Here is a 19,128-nt window from a genome sequence, read left to right as displayed (position 1 = left end):
TGCCTGAAAGTGAATGTGAGGCCTTTATTTGGCCTACCGTGGATTCTTTAATCACTGCGGTGACTAAGAAAACGGCGTTGCCGGTGGAAGGTGGCACGGCCCTAAAGGACGCCCAAGACAGAAGATTGGAAGCGGCTTTAAGGTCGTCCTTCGAGGCGGCTGCCTTAAGTTTGCAGGCCTCAGTTTGCGGCTCCTATGTGGCCAGGGCGTGCCTGACGATGGTGCAGCGGGCTTCCCCCTCGGATCCTTCCTTGAGGGCTGATTGGCCGGCCCTGGAATCGGGCTTGGCTTATTTGGCAGATTTACTGTATGATGTCTTGAGAGCCTCGGCTAAAGGTATGGCTCAGACAGTCTCTGCACGGCGCTGGCTTTGGCTGAAACATTGGTCTGCGGACCACGCCTCTAAGTCCCGCCTGGCTAAGTTGCCTTTTAAAGGCAAGCTGCTCTTTGGGGTCGAGCTGGACAAAATTGTGACCGATCTCGGCACGTCTAAGGGCAAGAGGTTACCAGAGGTCAGGGCTCGGGCCAGTGCTCGCCCCGGTATCTCCAGAGGACGGTTTCAGGAAGCCCGTCGGTACCGCCCGGGCAAGTCGGGCTCCTCTGCCCCCTCTTCCTTCAAAGGAACTTCTCCCCCAAGCAGCATTCCTTTCGCAGAGACCGCCGTCCCGGAGGTGCGCCCTCCGGTCCTCCCCCAGGGTCTCGTACCCAATGACGGGGCCCTGCTCCATGGCCCAGTGCAGATTGGAGGACGCCTGTCCTCGTTTCTGGACGAGTGAACCAGGGTAACTTCAGACGCTTGGGTTCTGGAAGTCATCAGAGACGGCTACAAGCTAGAGTTCTGCCGACCCTTAAGAGATGGGTTTGTACTCTCTCCCTGCAAGTCTCCGGTCAAAGCTGTGGCAGTGCAGCAGACCTTGGACAACCTGATACGCCTGGGTGCGGTCGTTCCGGTGCCAGAAAATCAGATTGGCAAGGGACGTTACTCCATTTACTTTGTGGTACCAAAGAAAGGAGGTTCTGTCCGGCCTATCCTCGACCTCAAGGGGTCAATCGGGCCTTGAAAGTGCGGCACTTTCGCATGGAGACTCTCCGCTCTGTTATAGCGGCAGTGAAGGCAGGGGAGTTCTTGGCTTCCTTGGACATCAAGGAAGCGTACCTGCATATTCCCATCAGGCCTCCTCATCAACGCTTTCTGCGTTTTGCAGTCCTGGGCCGACACTTCCAGTTCAGAGCCCTCCCTTTCGGGATGGCTACTGCTCCGCGGACCTTATCCAAAGTAATGGTGGTCATCGCGGCCTTCCTGCGAAAGGAAGGAGTACAAGTCCATCCTTATCTGGACGACTGGTTGATCCGAGCCCCCTCTTATGCAGAGTGCGGCAAAGCTGTGGACCGGGTGATTGCTCTTTTGAGCTCCCTGGGGTGATCATCAACTGGGAGAAGAGCAGCTGCGCCAGACTCAGTCCCTGGAGTATCTGGAGTTCGAGTCGACACCAAGGGGGCAGAGTGTTCCTGCCAGACAATCGGATTGTCAACTTCAGGCTCAGGTGTACCCAGATCCTAGTAGCCTCTCCTCTCGGGCTTGGGGACTATGTGCAGCTGTTGGGCTCTATGACAGCCACGATGGAAGTAGTGCCCTGGGCCAGGGCTCATATGAGACCCCTGCAACACTCTCTGCTGCAGCACTGGACTCCGGGTGTCGGAGGATTATGCTGTGCGCCTTCACCTTGGACCAGCAGTGCGCAAGGCGCTGAGCTGGTGGCTGCAGACCAGACAAGTTGTCTGCACGGAATGCCTCTGGTGACCCCGGAGTGGATTGTCGTCACGACGGACGCCTCTTTGTCGGGCTGGGGAGCCACTGCTTGGGAAGGACAGCGCAGGGGCTCTGGTCTCCTGGCAGAGGCAAAGTGGTCTATCAACCTCCTGGAACTCAGAGCCATTCGGTTGGCGCTTTTGTAGTTCCTCCCGGTACTGGCGTTGAAGCCAGTACGGGTCCTGTCGGACAATGCCACGGCTGTGGCCTATGTCAACCGCCAGGGAGGTACCAAGAGCGCCCCTCTAGCCAAGGAGGCCATGAATCTATGCCAGTGGGCAGAAGCGAACCTGGAACAGCTGTCAGCGGCCCACATTGCCGGAGTCATGAATGTCAAGGCGGACTTTCTCAGTCGCCATACCTTGGATCCCGGAGAGTGGCAGCTATCTGCTCAGGCGTTCTTGGACATCACGAAGCGCTGGGGCCAGCTGAGCCTAGATCTGATGGCGTCATCGGCCAATTGCCAAGTGCCGCGCTTTTTCAGCAGAGGACGGGACCCTCGATCCCTGGGAGTAGATGCTCTTCTCCAACAGTGGCCGACACAGGAGCTTCTCTATGTGTTCCCGCCCTGGCCCATATTGGGCAGGGTGCTAGACCGGGGTGGCAAGCATCCGGGGCCGGATACTCCTGGTGGGTCCGGACTGGCCCAAACGTCCCTGGGTATGCGCGACCTTGATCAGGCTCTCAGGGACGACTTCCTCTGCGACTGCCAGTGGCGCAGGGCTGTTTGCATCAGGTCCCGTGGTGCATGGAAGGATTCCTCCCCCTTTGGTTCTTACGGCCTGGTTATTGAGCGGCAAGCCGTCTGAGAAAGAAGGGCTTCTCAGACAAGGTCACTCGCCACTATGCATAAGAGCGAGGAAGCGCTCTACTACTACTGCTTCACGCCCAGGGTTTGGCGTACCTTTGCAAGCGTGGTGTGAAGAAGGCTCACTTTCTCCCTTCACTGCGCCAAATTTCTTCAGTGTTGGGGTTCCTGCAAGAAGGTCCTGGAGGAAAGGCCTGTCGCTCTCAGTTCCCTTAAGTCTCAGGGTGAGCGGCCTCTGGTTTGCTTCAGGGACGCTCTGAAGGGTGCTTCCCTGGCTTCGCCGCCAGCTGTGGTGCGCTTTCTCAAGGGAGGTAATCACCTGCGCCCTCCTATGCACCAGTGGTGCTGACGTGGAATCTCAACCTGGTGCTAAGAGCCTTGCAGAAGCCGCTTTTGAACCCTTGTCGAGGGCATCTCTGAAAGACCCTGACTTTGAAAGCAGTCTTTTTGGTGGGCTATCACTTCAGCCCGAAGAGATTTCCGAGCTCCAGGCACTCTCTTCTGCAGTTCACTGAGGCAGGAGTGACAATTCTTACAGTGCCTTCCTTCCTGCCCAAGATTGTTTCTCGCTTCCATGTGAATCAGCAGCTCTGTCTCCCTTACTTCGTAGGGAGGACTACCCAGAGGAGTACTCTGCTCTCAAATATCTGGATGTGAGGACGAGTCATCATCAGATACTGGAAGTGACCAATGATTTCGGAAGTAGGATCACTCTGTTTGTCCTGTTCTGCAGGTACCTCGTAAGGGTCCTGCAGGCTGCTAAACCTACAGTGGCAAGATGGGTCAAGGAAGCCATTGCAGCGGCTCTATATGGCCAGGGGAAGTGCCGCCTATCCAGCTGAAGGCTCACTCCACTAGAGCTCAGGCGGCCTCGATGGCAGAGCGCGCGGGTCCGTCTCCTTGGAAGAGATTGCAAGGCGGCAACTTGGGCATCGGCCCCATACCTTCTCCAGGCATTACCGCTTGACTGTGGCTGCTCGGGCGGAGGCCCGGTTTGGAGCTTCAGTGTTGCAGTCAGGGCTTTCTATTGTCCCGCCCTGGGTGAGTACTGCTTCGGTAAATCCCACCAAGTCTATGGATTGATCAGCATGATGATATGGATGGTAAAATTATGTATATAACCTGATAATTTTCTTTCCAATTAATCATATATCTGATCAATCAATAGCCCCTCCCAGATATCTGTATTGTTTATATTATGGTTGCATTTCAGGTTCAAGTTTAGTCTTCAGTTCCTGTTCAGGAGGACTTCGTGTTCCAAGTTTTTCAATGGATTCTTCAAGAGTTGAGACGAATTGTGGTTACATGTGAGCTGCTGCATTCCTCTCCCCTCAGTTTTACGGGGCTGGATTGAGACTTAATTCTGCCGGCGCTCCCTCCCGCTTCGTGCGGCAGTTGGGCAGCTTTGTACCCCTCCCGCTTCGGCGGTGTTAGGGTCAGTCAGCTCCTCCCGCAGGTTGCGGTTTGCAGGATAAGCCAGATCCCCCGCATCGGCGGGTGTGGTGTCCCTCCCCCGCTCAGCGGGGATGAGCTGGACGGATTCCCATCCCCCACTTGTGTGGGGATGAGCTGGGTTAATTCCCCTCCCCCGTTTCGGCGGTGGTGTGAGCTGGGCAGTGTGTCTCTTTGTGGGTGTAATTCTCTAAGTGCTGAGTCCTGCGGATGGAGCTTGGATATCGACATACTGAGGAGTTTCCGGCAGCAACATGACCACATATAGGGAGGCAAAAGGATTGCTCTCTATCTTCCACCTGCTGGTAGATGGACACAATCCACACCAGTCTATGGATTGATCAGCTATGATTAATGGAAAGAAAATTAATCAGGTATGATACATAATTTTACCTTAGATGTCATATCAAAAGGCCTCTCCCAAATAACTTTGTAAGACTAATTGCTTTGGAAGTACACCTCTTTGTTTCCCATGCACACCTCGTCACAGACATTATTTGCTTTCTTCTGAAGGTTGCTTGGTGTTGCGAGGCTCTTCAGGCAGCGCGCTCTCTCTTGTCCTCAATGACATTTGGCCTGCTGTTCCCAAGGTATTTCGGCCCATCTGTAATAGCACCATTTAAGCTATATTCTGGTGTCTTTGCGAGATTGAGCACGTTTGCCTTTGCTGAGCATTCTTCCAAGGGTATAGCGAGAGAAATTGCTAGATACTTCCTTTCCATTTCTCAAAAGTTTGCTTCCTACAATACAGGTTCATGCTGTGGTCTACATTGTTTATGTACCCTGTCTCCTCCTGGCTGTGCCAGTTGGTATGCAGATCCTGCACTCACATAGTTCAGTTGTCGTTTATTCTCCGCAGCTGCTCTTACTCATCTGCTCTACTGTTATTTCATTTTCATTTGTCATGGCTTTCAGGGGCTCAAGAGAGTTTAGCCCTTGTGGCTTCAGCTCATTTTGCCAACTGCTTGGGCTTAGCCATTTGGGGCCTATTAGCTGAGCTTAATATCATAGATTCTGCTGAGTATTTTCTCAGCATAATTTTAGCTTTAACTTTACCCAAGTTTGTCTGGTCTCAAGCCAAGCTTATCACCTGGAATTCAAGGTTCACGGTTAGGTTTATTTGATATCCTGCCGTGTATAAGTTAAAAAGGGCCTGGTATTACAATAGGCATACAAGCAACACTAATTAAATTACAATTCCACCAGTCTTAAACCCCGCACGCTTTAGCGACTGTAGCCTCATATGCTGGGTCCACATTATTGGCATATGCTAAGCAGGGTTTATGTTCATGGGCTGCGTGGAGCTCAGTCTCAGTTTCAGTGGATCTTAGCTTCTTCTCTTCTCTGTGTAATGCAGTTGGCAGAGAGGGTAATATACCACCTGAGTGAATTCCTTCAAAAGGAGGTAAATAAATACAGCTAGCTGGATAGCTATATCACATCGCTGGATATGGCTCCTTTTTCCAGGGAGCTGACTTATAGCTAGCTATTCAATTGCCTGGCTTCCCAGCTCATCAACATATCTCACTTTTCCAGAAGTCCAGTGCTTTTGCATTCTCTAGCTGGCTTATCTTTTCCAACTTTGCAACATTGCTACACCTACCTCCTTGTCTATTCTGTCTTGGAGTGAAGGAGTAGCCTAGGGGGTTAGTACAGCAGATTTTGATCCTGGGGAGCTGGGTTTCATTCCCACTGCTGCTCCTTGTGACTAGACAAGTCACTTAACCCTCCATTGCCCCAGGTACAAATAAGTACCTGTATATACTATGTAAACGCTTTGAGTGTAGCTGCAAAAACCACGAAAAGGTGGTAGGTCAAGTCCCATTCTATTTAAATGTATGGGCTCACCTGATCTTAATTCACAACCTCACTGGGCCTTAACCTTTTGGTTCTACTTGATCCATTCTTTTAAGTGCATCACACACAACCCTGTGGCGCGTCACCACCCCCTCAATGCGCATCACCAGACCTTTCCTCTCAGCAAGGGGGTGTGCGGAGCAGGCGCACGGCTATGGCTCCGCCGGTCCCCTGCCCTGGAACAGAAAGTAACGTTAGAGGGGGCAGAGGACCGGCAAAGGCGACAGCCACCCCCTTGCCTGCACCCAGGGCGGACTCCCCCCCTCCATCGCCCTGCCCTTGGTACACTACTGGCTTATCCTCTTAGGCTTCTGTACTTACCTGACTTCTGTCTTCTTTGCCTTTTTGTTGTAGAGTTCTTCTTTTTTATTCTGTCCTACCTAGGTTGATTCCTTCTGAGTCAACTTTTGCCCTCAAGGCATTAGCAAAAAATCTTTCCTTCGTAGACTCATTTGTGCTATTCTTTAAATAGAGGTTCATAATACACCCTGGCTTCTACATCTCACATTTAGGTGAGGTGCTGCAGTTTCATCATATGACTCTCCTTGGCATGTTTTCCAATTCCCTTCTGGAAGTTTGGGTCGTGATTAGGCCCTTGCTCCTACGTAGTAGAACTCTAATTCAACACACTTGAATAGCTGCTGATGTGGTGATTCAACCATAGTGTTTCATTGCAATTTTTTTCTGCCAACAGAGTGTGCGACTTTATTCTTATGTGGTTGATTCTGTCTGCAGACTGTTTTGTGCATCAGTCATTTTTTTCCTGAGGTAGGGAAGTGTGCTTGACTGCCTGTACAGAGGATACTGTAGACTGTTTGTGCCTCAGTCATGTTCCCTCAGGTAGGGAAGTGGCCTGGAGAGCCAGTTTTTGTACCTCGGTCATGCTCTCTCAAGTAGGGAAATAGTCTAGAGAACTAGTTTTTGTGCCATGGTCAAGACACAGTGTGTTTTGTTAGCTGGTCAGAGAAAGGGCCTGACGGTGTCTCAGGCTATCATAGTGCATTGGATTAAGGAACCCATTGCTTCGGCTGCCTTCTTGGTGGTAGGGCAGTTCCAGATGCTCTTAAAATCAGTGGTGTAGCCAAGGGTGGGCCCAGATGGGCCCACCCACTTTGGGCTCAGGCCCACCCAGTAACAGCACACTTATGATGTAGCTGGCAAGGATCCCCAAGCCCTACCAGCTGAAAACTCACAACAACTGCTCCTCCTGCATACCTTGTAATAGTAGATCTTCACCTGCAGCGAACAGCGACTGATACATACATACTGTTCACACCGGCCCCACAGCCTTCCCTCTGATGTATTCCCACCTATGCGGAAACAGGATGTTACATCAGAGGGAAGGCTGCGGGGCCAACATGAGCAGTGTGTATTAGTTGCTGCTCGGCTGCTGGTGAAAATCTGCTATTTAAAATGGATGCCAGGGAGGAGGGATGTTTGAGAGACCATATGGCATGCAGGCAAGAGAGGGAGAGACCGAATCACTTGTGGGACAGGGCAGAATTCTGCCCACCCATCTTGGGCCCAGGCCCACCCAAAATTGGGTGTCTGGCTACGCCCCTGCCACAATATTGACTGGATAAATGTTTACATCAGGGAATGCCAGAGATAACATTTCTAGATGTAATAAATGACTGCTTCTTGGAGCAGCTGGTTCCAGCAACCTACAGGAGGGGGAGCCATTTTGGATTTGGTCCTTAGTGGTGTGCAGAGGCATAGTGTGAGAGGTGGCGGTGTTGGGACCCCTGGAAACAGTAATTGAGTTTGAGCTATATCTGGGGATGAACCCGCAAAGTAAATCTATAGCTGCATTTAATTTTTGAAAAGGGTGACTATAATAAAATGAAAATGGTTTAAAAAGAAACTAAAAAGATCGGCTGCCAAAGGTTAGGACAACTAATTCAGGCAGTGGACGTTATAAAAAACACCATCTTGGAAGCCTAGTCCAGATGCATTCCATGTATTTGCAAAGGTGAAAAGAAGAGAAAATGTCAGCCAGCATGGTTAAAAGGTGAAGTAAAACAAGGCCATTACAGCCACAAGATTGTCCTTCAAAGAATGGGAAAAGGACCCAAGTGAAGAAATAAGAAGCAACATAAGCACTGGCAAGTCAGATGCAAAGCATTAATAAAGAAGGCTAAAAGAGAATATGAAGAGAAAACTTGCCACAGCGGCTAAAGCTCACAGTAACAACTTTTTCAGGTACATCAGAAGCAGAAAGCCTGAAAGGGAATCCGTGGGTCTGTTAGATCACGGAGGAGCAAAAGGGGCGCTGAAGGAGGACAAGGCCATAGCGAGAAACTGAATGAATTCTTTGCTTTCTGTCTTTATGGAAGAAGATGTAAGAGATCTGTCTGTAACGGGAATAGTTTTCAAGTGTGATGATGTCGAGGAACTGAAAGAAATCTCGGTGAAACCTAGAAGAATGTACTGAATCAAACTGACAAATTAAAGAGTGGCAAATCGCATGGACCAGATGGAATACATCCAAGGGTACTCAACGCAAGCATGAAATTGCTGATCTCCTGTTAGTAATATGTAACCTGTCATTAAAATCATCTGTACTACCTGAAGACTGGAAGGTGCTGGTTTTTAAAAAGGGTTCTAGAGGTGATCCGGGAAATTATAGGCTCGTAAAAGCCTGACATTGGTGCCAGGCAAAATAGTGGACACTATTATAAAGAATAAAATTACAGAACACGTAGACAAATATGGATTAATGGGACAGCGTGGGTTCAGCCGAGAGAAGTCTTGTCTCACCAATTTGCTTCATTTCTTTGAAGGTGTGAATAAACAGGTGGATAAAGGTGAGCCGGTTGACGTAGTGTATCTAGATTTTCAGAAAGCTTTTAATAAAGTTCCTCATGAGAGACTCCTGAGAACATTACAGAGTCATGGGATAGGATGGAAGGTTCTGGTGTGGATTAGGAATTGGTTATTGGACAGAAAACAGGGTAGGGTTAAATGGTCATTTCTCTCAATAGAGGAGGGTGAACAGTGAAGTGCTGCAGGGATCTGTACTGGGACCGGTGCTATTTAACATATTTATAAATTATATGGAAATTGGGATGACGAGTGAGATGACCAGATTTGAAGATGATACAAAACGATTCAAGGTTGTTAAACACTTGTGGACTGTGAAATATTGCAGGAAGACCTTAGGAAATTGGAAGACTGGGCATCTAAATGGCAGATGAATTTAATATGGACAAATGCAAGATGCACATTGGAAAGAATAATCCGAATCATAGTTACCTGATGCTAGGGTCAACCTTCGGGGTCAGCACTCAAGAAAAAGATCCGGTTGTCATTGTAGATAATATGCTGAAATCTTCTGCTCAGTGTGCGGCAGTAGCCAAAAAAGCAAACAGGATGCTATGAATTATTAGGAAAGGGATGGTGAATAAGACCGGAAATACTATAATGCCTTTGTAATTACTCCATGGTGCGTTTGCCCCTTGAGTATTGCGTTCAGTTCTGGTCGCCGTATCTCAAAAAAGGTATAGCGGAACTAGAAAAGGTTCAAAGAAGAGAGACTAAAATGATAAATGTGATGGAACTCCTTGTATGCGGAAAGGCTAAAGAGGTTGGGGCTCTTCAGCTTGGAAAAGAAACAGATGAGGGGAGATATGATTGAGGTCTACAAAATCATGAGTGGTTTAGAATGAATAGAAGTAAATCGATTATGCGTTCCAAAAGTACAAAGACTAGGGGACACTCGAGGAAGTTACATGGAAATACTTTTAAAATAAATAGGAGAAAATATTTTTTCACTCAATGAATACTTAAGCTCTGGAACTCTTTGCCGGAGGATGTGGTAACAGCAGTTAGTGTATCTGGGTTTTAAAAAGGTTTGGACAAATTCCTGGAGGAAAAGTCCATAGTCTGCTATTGAGACAGACATGGGGAGGAGTGGCCTAGTGGTTAGGGTAGTGGACTTTGGTCCTGAGGAACTGAGTTCAATTCCCACTTCAGGCACAGGCAGCTCACTGTGACTCTGGGCAAGTCATTTAACCCTCCATTGCCCCATGTAAGCTGCATTGAGCCTGCCATGAGTGGGAAAGCGCGGGGTACAAATGTAACAAACAAAAAAAAAACAACTGCTTGCCCTGGGATTTGTAGTATGGAGTGTTGACACGATTTGGGTTTCTGCCAGGTACTTGTGACCTTGCTTGGCCACTGTTTGGTCCATCTAGCCCAGTATCCTGTTTTCCATCGGTCTGACCCAGTATGGCTTATGTTCTTAATGATGCTGCTTGTTCAGAAATCATAGCCATAAGTATAGACAGTTATTCAAATATTATCACATGGCATACACCAGAACAGGCATACATACACACATTGCAAAAGTAAACAACAACTTCAACAGAATACATCCAAAACTTAGGGCCCTGTTTACTAAGCAGCGCTAAGGGTGCACTACTACTACTACTTATCATTGCTATAGCGCTACAAGCATTGAACTGGACAATGTTGGCACATTTAGACTGACTCTGGACTTCTGCATGAAGATAGCTCTGCCCTCATTATTTAATATGGAAAAATTAGTTCTTACCTGATCATTTTCTTTCCATTAATCCCACCAGATCAAACCAGAGAGTTGTGGGTTATGTCCCTCTACCAGCAGATGGAGATAGAGAGAGAACATCAGAGACAGGCTGGCTGCACATGACCACATATAGCTATCTTCAGTATTGTTGATATCAAAGCTGTGGAAATTAGGAAAAATCAATCCAAACAAATGCTCTCCTGCCTCTGATAACCAAAATTAATACCTCCACTGCCCAAGCAGGGGGTAGATGTACACCACCAGCATGGCTATAAAATTATCTTCTTGACATTCTAAGAAAATGCTTCTAGCAGATCAAAATTTCTTTTCTTTGTTTTAAAGAAGGAACCAAACGCAGGAACTCTTCCAACTTGGAAATGAACACTATGCGCAAACTAATAGTATACAGTACCTGAAATGGTGGGCCTCTGGACTGATCTGGTGGGACTAATGGAAAGAAAATTATCAGATAAGAACTAATTTTTCCTTCCATGTTGTCCCCCAGATCAATCCAGAGACTTGTGGGATGTACCAAAGCAGTCCTCAAGTAGGACGGGACAGGCCCACCCCAGTATACTGTGCCGAATGCCGCGCTGATGGGCTGCCATGTCCACTCTGTAGCATCTAGTGAAAGAATGGACTGATGCCCACATAGTGACCCTACAAATTTCCTCCAACGAAATCAGATGAGATTTCACATGCTATGCCGCTGTGCCTTCGTGGAATGCGCCTGTACCTGTAAGAGAGGCGATAGACCTGCTGCTAGTAGGCTGAAGCAATCGCCTCATGCAACCATCGTGCTACATAGCTTTGGAAGCCATGTCCCCCTTTTTTTTTCATCCAGCATGGACACAAAAAGATGGTTCAAAAGATGGAAGTCATTAGTGACCTCTAGATAACGCATAAGGAGGCGGTGAACATTCAGACACTGCAGTGCCCTGAATTTGATGGGATCGTTTCTTCTAGCGAAAGGCAGGCAACACCAGGCACTAGTTTTGATGGAAACGGGACACCACCTTGGGCAAAAGGAATGTACCATCTGAATGCAAACTCCGCCTCTGTAAAACGAAGGAAGGGATCCCTGCATGATAAGGCCTGTAGTTCGGACACCCTGCGTGCTGACGCTTTAGCTACCAGGAAAACCATTTTTAGAGTGAGATCTTTCAACGACAGGTGACTCAGAGGCTCAAAGGGCAGACGATGCATCACTCTCAAACGAGGTTCAAGTTCCAAGACGGCAATACCAGAAAACAAGGCGGGTGCAAATGTTATGCAAAGGAACAAAGTATGGGTGTGTGGCCAAGGAGCCTTGAAAGCGCCCACAAAAGCAGGCTGGTACTGCCACCTCTACTTTCAAGGTATAAGGGAGATCTATTTTCACAGAACCTCCTGCAGAAATGCCATAATAACTGATAGTGAGCCTATGAGAATACCGGAGGCAGAACACTCCACGTCAAATATCGCCAGACTCTGTTGTACGCTGTAGATGCAGAGCACTTTTTGGCTTGCAGCATAGTTGTAATAACTGCTTCCGGGTAATCCTTCCTTCTCAGACGCGCCCTCTCGAGAGCCAGGCCATAAGACCAAAAGGGGAGGGATCCTCCATCCAATGGGCCCCTAGAACAGCAGGCCTCCCTGAGCTGGAAGGCGAAGGGGCTGATCCACCAGTAGCCTGATTGGCTTCAGCACCCCTGGTATGCGGATCTAATCTGGCGCTACCAATATCACTCTGCCGGGATGTCTCGCGATCTGTCCCATTATGCGGCCCACCATGGGCCACAGCGGGAACACGTAAAGTAGCCTATGGGGCCAACTTTGTAGCACTGCATCGATTTCCTCCAAGCTGAATTTTCTTCCCCTGCTGAAGAACCGTGAGACCTTTGCAGTGGTCCTGTTGGCCATGAGATCCATCACAGGTAGGCCCTAACGGTCTATGATCTGTTCGAACGCTAGTGGTAAAAGCTCCCATTCGCACCGGGTCTAGCACATTACAATTGAGGAAGTCTGCCTGCGAATTGCCGAACCTGCAATGTGCGTCTGCAAACAGGAGGGATAGATGCGCCTCCGCCCAGAGGCACAGGAGTTCCTCGCCAGGGAGGTGCTCTTTGTCCCCCCTTGCCTGTTCACATAGGCTATGGCCATTGCATTGTCCGACAGCACTCTCACTGGGCACCCCCTCAGAATGTCCACAAACTCCTGGAGTGCCAGATAGATCACCCGTAACTCCAACTGACTGATGGACCATGAAGCCTCCACTGGGGACCAAGATCCCTGAGCCACCTGGCCCAGATATTGAGCCAGGTAAGCACCTGTGGTTACTACCACCCAGTCTGGCGTCGCTTGGAGAAAACCCTGTAGAAGGTGCCCTGGCGACAACCACCACTGCATGGCTGACCAGGCTCATGATGTCCAAGGCATCCTGATTTAGTAATCCTCCGATAGTGGAGCTGGAGCAGGGACAGCTTGAGTGGTTGCATATGACTTCTGGCCCATAGCACTGTGTCCAATGTGGATGCCATGGATACCAACACTTGAATTTAGTCCCATGCCCGTGGCGCCGGCCGCCGTAAGAGGTTCTCTAGTTGATTCTGAAGCTGGAGTCTGTGTGCCTCTGGCAGAGTCACCATCCCTGTCTTTGTGTCAAAAAGCACACCCAGGTACTCCAGAGACTACAAAGGGGAAAGATGACATTTTGACACGTTGATCACCCAGCCCAAGGACTGTAGGAGATCAATCACCTTGCCTGTGCCTTGTAGACTCTCTTCGTAGGACTGTGCTCGAATGAGCCAATCGTCCAAATATGGATGCACCTGTATCCTCTCCGTCTGAAGCGCCACTGCTACTACTACTACCATTACCTTCAACAAGGTCCTGGGTACTGTAGTGAGTCCGAAGGGCATGGCCTGGAACTACAGGTGCTGATGGAGCACCATATACCGATGCAGATGCTGATGAGGCAGCCAAATGGGAATATGTAAATATGCCTCAGATCAAGAGCAGTCAAGAACTCCCCTGGTTGAATCACGGCAATGACCGATCACATTGTTTCCAATCTGAAATGTTGAACCCGTAGGGCCTTGTTTATGGACTTGAGGTCTAGTACAGGGTGAAGGGAACCGCCCTTTTTGGGTACTATGAAGTAAATGGAGTAACATCTGTGACCACACTTCTCTGGACACACGGGCTGCACTGCTCCAATGGCTCTTGCACCACCGCTATCTTGGCTGCTGCTTTCCAAGGAGACTCCAGAAAGAAGTCTGATAAGGGCCAGACAAACTCTAGTTTGTACTCGTCCCTTATGACTTCCAAGACCCATTTGTTTGAAGTTATCCTGGCTCATTCCCCCAGAAGATGAGGATCTTCATTGCCTCATGAACATGAAACGACGTTGTGGGACTCTTGGTTCCTGACATAATGGAGGGGGCAGGTGGTGGATGGGCCTTAGACTCCAATGAGGAAATATTCAAAACTGCAAGTGCTCTAAGAATCAGTGCTGGAAGTTCTTTCCAAAATAAGCAGGCTGCTATGGGATCATCATCCTCTTCTGTTGGCAGTTCTCCCTCCTCCAACAAACCAGTGTGCCCCTGAGAGGGGTCTTCAAGAAAGAGGGGATCGTAGATATCCGCCTCCAGCGAGGCAGCCATGCCTTCTGGCCAGTCATGATCTGAGTTCCCACAAATGTGATCAGGTTGAACCTCTCTTGCTGCCATGTGCGGCACACAGCACAACAGGATCGAGAAAATGGCACCTGCCACTGGGTGCTTAATCGGGCCCGAGGTTCCTGCCAACACTAAAGTTGGCTCCGCCAAGCTGCTAGATAGCCCTGGGCTCCCTGAAACCAGTGTTACCACCTCAGATGCACTTTGCCATGTGCAGGCACCATAGCCGCCGGTTGCTGCTCTCCAGTTCCCACAACGGGAGCAGCGCTTCACGGCTTCTGATGGCACCGACATCTGGTTCCCAAATTTAGCCACAGATGACCTCCTTACCCAGTGATAGCCACGTTGTGAAGCAGTCCTTTGTGTGGCTCCCTTCTCGCTTATGTTTTCACTGCACAGTATTGCTTACCTCAGCCGCACTAGGAAGCTAAGCTGATCAGGAACCAAAGGGCCGTCGGGGAGGGACCTGGCCCCAGCAGGTATACCCCCACAAGGAATCCTAACTACAAGGACCTCAACCCCAGTTCAGGCTCAACAGGGTCCCGTGGGTCAGGCTAAGAGCTGGATCAATCCAGAGCTGTACTGTTATGACCCTCCTCCACCTGCTAGCCAGAGAGAGTACTGAAGAGAGGCTGGCTGCACATGACCACATCTAGCAATCTCTACTACTACTTACCATTTCTATAGCGTTACTAGACATACATACGCAGCACTGAGTTCTCTCTCTGTCTCCATCAGCCGGTAGAGGGACATAACCCACGGGTCTCTGGAGAGAGCTGGGGGATAACAGGGAAAAGTCTTTTAAATAACAGTAATAAAAAAATAGCAAATAAAATTTTTTTAATATACCATTGCATGCCCGAAAACAAAAGGAGCAAGTTCCCACCTGCCATCTTTTTCTTTTGGTGTAGGTACACAGGAAAAAATAAAGTTTTAAAAGCTCCCAGGTTTCAACCTAATTCATGTCATAATTTAGTTATTAAATAAGCAAACTCTGAATGTTGAGCACCTGATTCTCATAACAGGATGTCTGTTTTAGTGGCTCTTTGTCAACAGAAAAAAAAAAAATCTCTGCACAGATATAACACATGTTAGCGTGTCCCTCCACATGACACTGATTACGATTTATAACAAATTGCTACCTATGAAAAGTTATTCCGTTCTTATACTTCCTCTGTGTACATCCGTATGCTGCACAAGCTGGCATGTTTGAAAATATGTGAGAAATTAAAATACCTACTAACAATAAAGAACGATAACATGGATGCATCAGCTCGTTTGGTTTGTTTGCTTTGTTTTACGTGTGCGGGGATGACGGCCGCACGAGGGAGTAGAAATAGAGATTTCCTTTGGTTTCAACGTGTTGACGTCACTTCGACTGTTTTAGCCCAAAAAAAGTAGGTGGCAGAGTGAGGCCTGAAACGCATGAGAGGATAGTGGAGGACCAAAATGAAACTTAAAGTACACTGAGAGTGAGAGAAACAATCGATGCACCAGAACGAGGCTTGGAAATTCACGGAGCGATACAGACAGTCCAGTTTCAAACTTCCCTCTTGGCCGCCTTCCGCCCCGCCGGAAACAGGAAGTCAAATCAAAGGGGGCGGGGTGGGAAGGGAATCGGTCGAGGGAAAGAAGACGTTGTGTCAGAGGTGGCGGGTCGCCCGTGAAGGAAAACTGCGAGGCAGTCATGGGCGACCTAAAAGATAAGTTTGAAGGTAGGATGTGATGTGGGGTGGGGGTTTAAGAATGAGGGAAAGAGGCAGGAGGACCGAGGAGAGGAAGAGGCATGATGGACAGGGGAGAGAGCAGACGAGAGAGGTAGACAGCGGGGGGAGGGGTTCCCAGTGGGCAGTCAAATGCATGTGAAAGGCAATGAATAGTGTTGTGTATAGAGTAGCGGGGGCTGTGGCTTCCTGTTTTGTGTGCAGGTGCTGAGCCCGTGGTTACCTATTTTATGTCTAAAGAACAGTCCTTCCATTATTTATTTATTTGTTTGTTTGTTACTTTTGTACCCCATATTTTCCCACCTATTTGCAGGCTTGTTGAGGTTGAGGGCCATTTTTTTTGCTTGTAATATCACAGAAAACTGTATTTGGGGAATTGTATGATTTCAATTAAAGGGAATAAATCTGCAGATTAGCAATTCACTTTCTCATGATCTGACGCCAAGGTACTAAAAAGTCATTGTATGCAGCAGGCTGAGCAGATTGTCCAGAAAGTAGTAGAATAAGAGGGCATTGCACAGCTTGAGGAAAAGTTCCAGAAAGCATCTAATAGGACTATTTCTGCAACATTTTCTTACATTTCCTGAACAGATAGTGCAAAACAAGACTTATCTGGAGATACTTCCCCTGAGTGTTGCACCATCACAGTATGACTTTAGGCTAGTTTAAGGACAAAGTTACACCTACTGAAATGATTTGACCTTTATCTAATGAGAATCTGTGGAGTACTTCCAAATTTAGAAAACATATTTTTGATTTGATTACTATTAATAAGATCAATAATTCGTATTCATTTGATTTGTGTCATCTATCTATTAAAAGTTTTAACTGGTGATACTTTGTGGGTATCATTAGTTTGTCATTTCAGGAATGCCAAGTGCCTGACTCTTAAGGCAGTAGTCAAGCCTTTAGTAGCCAAGTGGTTAGTTCAGTGGACTTTGATCCTGGGGAACTGAGTTCGATTCCCATTGCAGCTCCTTGTGATTCTGGGCAAGTCACTTAACCCTCCATTGTCCCTGGTACAAAATAAGTGCCAGAATATATGTAAACCGCTTTGAATGTAGTTGCAAAAAGCTCAGAAAGGCGGTATATCAAGTCCCATTTCCCTTTCCCTTTACTTAAGGAGTCATCCTTAAACCCAGACCTGGATGTGAATTATAGGCCTATCTTGTCTTTACTGTTTCTTTCAAAAGTTATGGAAAAATTGTTTTATGAACAGTTACTAGAATTTTTGGATCATATTCTAGCCACAAACCAGTTTGGTTGGAACACTGCAGAAATTTACATTTCAGCTCAGTGAATGCGGGGCCTTTCTCATACTCTCATTACACGATAGTGAAACATTGTTGATTTCAATTGTAGAAACAGGGAAGGCTTCAACAAAGGTAAGCATTATTTCCTGGTGAATTTGGATATTTCTGCAGCCTTTGATACTATTGATCATGATATCCTGATTAATCTGTTGAAATCAATAGGTATAAGTAATTAGTGATTGCTTTGTTTAAATCTTTCCTGATAGAAAATTCTGTGTTAGGAAGAATATGAGTAAATCTTTTGAGTTGGAGTGTTCAACAGGAGTGCTGCAAGGGTCTTTAACATTTTTCTCTTACCACTTTGTAGGCTTCTTAATTGCCTTTATTTGAAATCTTGATTGTTTGTTGTTGATATACAATTTATTTTTGAGATAAGTCAGGGGGTGATTCTCTCAGGAAGTTAGTTTTTTTGTCTTAAAGTGATCGATCAGTGGTTGTAACATAATCATCTTAAACTTAATATAGCAAAAACTCAAATACTTCTTTTTGTCCATTTTTTTGGGAGGTGATATTTGTACTCATTTTCACCAGATTGATTTGTCCATCTCAATTGTTGATAATATAATCTAGGAGTCATTTTTTATTCTGCTTTGTCTATGAAACTTCAGGTGATGAAAATCAAATTGGTGTTTTTTAAGCTAAGATTAATCAGAAGATTGCGGGATCTTCTTAATTTTACTAATTTCAGATTGGTGGTTCAGAGTGTGATCATGCCTTGTTTTGATTATTGCAGTGGCTTACTAATGGGCTTGGCTAAAAATTTATTGAAAGCTTTACAGGTTGCCCAGAATGCAACTGCGAGAGAATTATTTGGCTTTTTGCGGTTTCATCATATCACACTAGTATTAAAGAATTTATATTGGCTCACAATTCAACAAAAAATTATGTTTAAAATTTTACTCTTGAATACATGGAGTGTCAGCGATATCATCGATAAGATGGCAGCGTGAACTGGGAGCTCTTATCCAGCCCTGCTTATTTAGGGGACTTTTGGCAATCTCCTGCATCATTTTGTAGCTTAGGAGTGCCCATCTGATACTTTATATGGCCTTTGACTAGATTTGATGTCTAAAAAGTGCAGCATCGAGATTAAAAGCTATTTTTCAGTCATGGGACACGGCGACTTGAACGTGTGGCAGACATGGAGCGGGTGAGCTCTGATTTTGGGGACCTCGCCATGTTTACTGATTCAGAGGATCAAGATTTTACAGATTCAGTGGGCCCACTTACCAAATGGGATCTTCAGTAAATGTTGCAGGACCTTAAATAAGCTCTACAGAAAGATTCAGCAGTTTGTATGAGTGAGCTCAAGGCCCTTATCCAGGATCTCTGCAGGGGTCTGGAAGATCTGGGATCCCACGTGAGACAGCAGCAGTTGAATGACCAGGCTATTAAGCTGCATGAGACTATGCACTGTGTAGAGGCCAACACTGCGATGATGGACACCCTGTCAGAAAATTGATGACCTGGAAATCGAGCACGTCGTCATCACCTCCAGTTCTGGAGTGGGAGGGAGACGAAGATTGTGCGGTCATTGTTCGAGTCTTTATGTTTAGATTTTAAATATGGTCACTGCGGGTTCCCATGTGGTTGACGACATTCATTTGGACAGGGCCCCATGCGTGCAAACAAGCCTCGAGACATAATTGTTTACTTTTATTCCTATACTGTGAAGGAGAAGATACTCCAGTGTGCTTGCAAGGGAGGGCCAGTGAATTGTCAGGGAGAGCTGATAGAACTTTTTCAAGACCTGTCAACGGCTTCGTTGCAGAAGCTCAGAGACTTTAAAGATGTTACTGCGCTGTTGATGAGGAAGAGAGTTAGATGTAAATGGCTTTTTTCCCTTTGGCCTTTCTTCATTGCTATGAAAACGACATTGGAGGCACATACTGTTTTACACAAGGTGGGATTTTGGAAGGAGCTTGAACCAGAGGCTGCCTAAATGCCATCCCTGTG

General features: G+C 47.3%; 1 protein-coding gene across 1 annotated transcript in view; it reads left to right on the top strand.

Moving 5' to 3' along the window:
• Positions 1-15,735: 15,735 nt before the first annotated feature.
• Positions 15,736-19,128, top strand: part of TTC31 (tetratricopeptide repeat domain 31) — a 188,098-nt gene continuing 184,705 nt past the window's right edge. The window contains exon 1 of the mRNA XM_030190890.1: positions 15,736-15,850. Coding sequence (XP_030046750.1) covers positions 15,823-15,850 — 28 coding nt within the window. The 5' untranslated portion in view covers positions 15,736-15,822. The remainder of the gene's footprint in view (positions 15,851-19,128) is intronic.

The sequence above is a fragment of the Microcaecilia unicolor genome, chromosome 2 (assembly GCF_901765095.1).
Source record: "Microcaecilia unicolor chromosome 2, aMicUni1.1, whole genome shotgun sequence".
In the NCBI taxonomy this organism is placed as follows: Eukaryota; Metazoa; Chordata; class Amphibia; order Gymnophiona; family Siphonopidae; genus Microcaecilia; species Microcaecilia unicolor.
The sequence above is the reverse complement of the archived record's forward strand: the minus strand, read 5'-3'. Positions and strand labels throughout refer to the sequence as shown.